General features: G+C 45.9%; 1 protein-coding gene across 1 annotated transcript in view; it reads left to right on the top strand.

Moving 5' to 3' along the window:
- LOC108803787 (ATP-binding cassette sub-family C member 8-like) overlaps positions 1 to 5,006 on the top strand; it is a gene marked incomplete at its 5' end in the record, with an annotated part of 19,458 nt that overhangs the window by 4,083 nt on the left and 10,369 nt on the right. Inside the window, 6 exons of the mRNA XM_018575587.1 lie at positions 11 to 138; positions 544 to 699; positions 1,453 to 1,587; positions 3,930 to 4,092; positions 4,470 to 4,510; positions 4,597 to 4,742. Of these exons, the coding sequence (XP_018431089.1) occupies positions 11 to 138; positions 544 to 699; positions 1,453 to 1,587; positions 3,930 to 4,092; positions 4,470 to 4,510; positions 4,597 to 4,742 (769 nt within the window). The remainder of the gene's footprint in view (positions 1 to 10; positions 139 to 543; positions 700 to 1,452; positions 1,588 to 3,929; positions 4,093 to 4,469; positions 4,511 to 4,596; positions 4,743 to 5,006) is intronic.

Raw genomic sequence — 5,006 nt, 5'->3', positions numbered from 1 at the left:
TCATCACAAGAGTTCCTGGCGAATCCCTACGTCCTGGCCGTCCTCCTCTTCTTCGCTCTCCTCCTGCAGAGAACCTTCCTGCAAGCTTCATACTATGTCGCCATTGAGACCGGGATCAACCTGCGAGGAGCCATACAGGTGAGATACTCCGCCCCCAACAATCCCACAGGGGGAGGAGCTACGGGGTAATATTAGCGCCCCGCCATCCTCTGACAATATAATCACTGCGGGGAGTAGAAACGTTTCCGATCCTGAGCGGCCCGAGGGGATCATACAATGAATGTCAAGAGAACCTGTCATGCAGCAATAATACAATCTGCCATCACTTCTCTAATCTGTCAGTGCAGTAACCCATAGCAACCCCTCAGTAACCCATAGCAACCCCTCAGTATACCCAATGCAACCCCTCAGTAACCCATAGCAACCTATCAGAATGCATCAATCTGTCAGAACTATGTAAGTGAGGAGCTCAGAGGGGCCCTTGTATCTCTGGTGTCACATGTCCATGATCCGTGTTCTTGATATGTTCTCTTCCCTCTACAGACGAAGATCTATAGGAAGATCATGCATCTCTCCACCTCCAACATGTCCATGGGGGAGATGACGTCCGGGCAGATCTGCAACCTGGTGGCCATCGATACCAACCAGCTGATGTGGTTCTTCTTCCTGTGCCCCAATCTCTGGGCAATGCCCGTCCAGGTGGGTGAGGGGGGGGGGAGGGGGTCTGCCTAAAATCTGTCTGTGTGCTGAGCTTCCTCACACCTGATGAAAGTTGACATTAGGCTGGCAGCAGGCGTGGCTGCTTTGTAAGTTGATGGACAGGAGGGGGCGGTGCCGAGATAGGAGTCAGCAGTGTTGGGAAATCTGGTCCAGTCAGGATGCGGGGCGGGGGAGGGGAGTTTTGTTCCCCATCTTAAGGGATGCAGGAGAATGACTTCACTCACCTCCTGGCAGGACAGACATGCTCTGGATATGGGCCGCAGAGCATCAAACCCAACGGGCCGCAGAGCATCAACACCCCATCTGTCCCTGAGCACAACCAGAGTTCTTCTTTACCTTAGCTCTGGGGGGAGGGGGAGGGTAAGAATGTACTTCTTGTTCCATGTACAATGTATGACAGCGCAATCAGCATCTTCCCTGGACAACTGCAAGATCAGCCAGAATCAAACTACAATCACCACACAAGAGGTCTGCGGATCATCATCTGTCCACACCCAGCGGGGGCTGGGAATGTCAGTGTGTTACATTGTATCATGGTGATGGGGGGGAGGGGATGTTACATTGTATCATGGTGATGGGGGTGTTACATTGTATCATGGTGATGGGGGTGTTACATTGTATCATGGTGATGGGGGTGTTACATTGTATCATGGTGATGGGGGGGGTTACATTGTATCATGGTGATGGGGGTGTTACATTGTATTATCGGGGTGTCATTTCTCCTCTCCACAGATCATAATGGGGATCATCCTCCTCTATTACATTCTGGGGATCAGTGCCTTAATCGGAGCCGCCGTCATCATAGTTCTGGCGCCGGTCCAGTATTTCGTAGCCACAAAGTTGTCACAGGCCCAGCGCAGCACTCTGGTGAGTCAGCTTAGAGTGTAAGCTCTCAGGGGCAGGACCTTCCTTACCATCTTGTCTTGTAATGTCTTCCTTATATTGTACAGCGCTGCGCACACTGTTGGCGCTCTATAAATCCCGTATAATAATACAAGAGGAGGGGCCATCAGGCGTTGGGCTCCGCCCCTTAGTTCCAGTGACGGGAACTCTTAAGGCATCAGCACACCAAGACATTTTGGACAATTTCATGCTGCCAACTTTGTGGGAGGAGTTTGAGGACGGCCCCTTCCTGTTCCCGCATGACTGCGCACCAGTGCACAAAGCAAGGTCTATAAAGACACGGATGGGGGAGGGGGGGAGGAACGTGACTGGCCGCACAGAGTCCTGACCTCAACCCCATAGAACACCTTTGGGATGAATTAGAGGCGGAGACTGCAAGCCCCTCCCCCAACATCAGTACCTGACCTCACAAATGGTCCAACATTCCCATAGACACACCCCTAAACCTTGTGGACGCCTTCCCAGAAGAGGCGGAGCTGTTATAGGGGCAAAGGGCGGAGCCAAACCAATACTGATCCCTATGGACTAAGACTAGGGGCCATTAGAGGGCGGAGCCAACCGAATACTGAACCCTACGGACTAAGACTGGGGGGCCATTAGAGGGCAGCGCTAACCCAATACTGATCCCTATGGACTAAGACTGGGATGCCATTAGAGGGCGGAGCCAACCCAATACTGAACCCTACGGACTAAGACTGGGATGCCATTAGAGGGCGGAGCCAACCCAATACTAAACCCTACGGACTAAGACTGGGGGGCCTTTAGAGGGCGGAGCCAACCCAATACTGAACCCTACGGACTAAGACTGGGGGGCCATTAGAGGGCGGAGCCAACCCAATACTGAACCCTACGGACTAAGACTGGGGGGCCATTAGAGTTCATGTGCGTGTGAAGGCGTCCCAATACTAATGGCAATGTAGCGTGTATTATATCTGGAGTGATGGACGTGTATTATTGATGTATGATTGATGTATTATTGATTGATGTATGATTGATGTATGATTGATGTATGATTGATGTTTGATTGATGTATGATTGATGTATTATTGATTGATGTATGATTGATGTATGATTGATGTATGATTGATGTATGATTGATGTATGATTGATGTATGATTGATTGTATGATATTGAGTGTAGGATTGATGTATTATTGATTGATGTATGATTGATGTATTATTGATTGATGTATGATTGATGTATGATTGATGTATTATTGATTGATGTATGATTGATGTATTATTGATTGATGTATGATTGATGTATGATTGATATATTATTGATGTTTGATTGATGTATGATTGATGTATTATTGATGTATGATTGATGTATGATTGATGTATGATTGATGTATGATTGATTGATGTATGATTGATGTATGATTGATGTATTATTGATTGATGTATGATGTATTATTGATTGATGTATGATTGATATATTATTGATGTTTGATGTATGATTGATGTATGATTGACGTATGATTGATGTATGATTGACGTATGATTGATGTATGATTGACGTATGATTGATGTATGATTGATGTATGATTGATGTATGATTGATTGATGTATGATTGATGTATGATTGATGTATGATTGATGTATGATTGATGTATGATTGATTGATGTATGATTGATGTATGATTGATTGATGTATGATTGATGTAAGATTGATTGATGTTTGATTGATGTATGATTGATGTATGTTTGATGTATGATTGATGTATGATTGATGTATGATTGATGTATTATTGATTGATGTATGATTGATGTATTATTGATTGATGTATGATTGATGTATGATTGATGTATTATTGATTGATGTATGATTGATGTATGATTGATGTATGATTGATATATTATTGATGTTTGATTGATGTATGATTGATGTATTATTGATGTTTGATTGATGTATGATTGATATATTATTGATGTTTGATTGATGTATTATTGATGTATGATTGATGTATGATGTATTATTGATGTATGATTGATGTATGATTGATATATTATTGATGTATGATTGATGTATGATTGATGTATGATTGATGTATTATTGATTGATGTATTATTGATGTATGATTGATGTAAGATTGATTGATGTATGATTGATATATGATTGATGTATTATTGATGTATTATTGATGTATGATTGATGTATGATTGATGTATGATTGATGTAAGATTGATTGATGTATGATTGATATATGATTGATGTATTATTGATGTATGATTGATGTATGATTGATGTATGATTGATTGATGTATGATTGATGTATTATTGATGACGGATTCTCCTCCCGGCAGGAAAATTCTAATGAGCGTCTGAAGAAGACCAATGAGATGCTGCGAGGGATTAAGCTGCTGAAGTTGTATTCGTGGGAGCAGATTTTCCGCGGCAGCGTGGAGGAGACGCGGCAGAAGGAGCTGAGCAGCCTGAAGGCCTTCGCTTTATACACCTCCATATCCAGTACGTTCCTCCATCAACGCTGGGCGGAGTCACCCAGGGGTCCTACAATGTGTCTCCGCCCCTCATCTACCCTCCCACTTCCCGTCTATGATGTGTCCCCCTCTACATCTTCACCCTCTGCCACTCATAATCGCTTCATAGTAATGCAGCCACCAGGGGGCGCTGCAGAGCTGCCATATCCTCCTCGGAGACCTGATCACGGCACTCTGTGATTGGCTGTTCTGTACACCGGTCTGGAGTCGGCCATTTTTTGTTATGTGGAAATACTATCACGTGTTGTCTTTCGGTTCATCATGTGCAGTGTGAAGAGGCCGCGATTGAAGCTTGTTCATTGTTTGTGAGTTGTGTGCTAACCCTCTTCTCCTTCTCTCGCACAGTATTTATGAATGCCGCCATTCCCATCGCCGCTGTGCTCATAGTAAGTCTTGTCATTAATTCCCAGAATCCTCTGTGCTCCCCTCCTCCGCTCATTGAATCTCCTCTCCCCTCTCCCCATGTATGAAGACGTTTGTGGTCCACGTTCACCTCCTGAGCCACCGCGACTTCTCTCCGGCCGTGGCCTTCGCCTCCCTCTCCCTCTTCCACATCCTGGTCACGCCGCTATTCCTCCTGTCCAGTGTGGTCAGGTCCACCGTGAAAGCTCTGGTCAGGTAAGAGCCCTTCTGTGACCCTCACCTACCCGGGTCCCATCTCTTACCCCTCATCTCATCTCCTACCCCGGGTCCCATCTCTTACCCCGGGTCCCATCTCTTACCCCGGGTCCCATCTCCTACCCCTCATCTCATCTCCTACCCCAGGTCCCATCTCCTACCCCAGGGCCCATCTCCTACCCCGGGTCCCATCTCTTACCCCGGGTCCCATCTCTTACCCCGGGTCCCATCTCTTACCCCGGGTCCCATCTCTTACCCCGGGTC

This window comes from Nanorana parkeri, unplaced genomic scaffold (genome assembly GCF_000935625.1).
Source record: "Nanorana parkeri isolate BGI_ZX_2015 unplaced genomic scaffold, ASM93562v1 scaffold4204, whole genome shotgun sequence".
NCBI classification, from domain to species: Eukaryota; Metazoa; Chordata; class Amphibia; order Anura; family Dicroglossidae; genus Nanorana; species Nanorana parkeri.
Note: the sequence above shows the minus strand (reverse complement) of the source record. Positions and strands in the feature narration are given on the sequence as shown.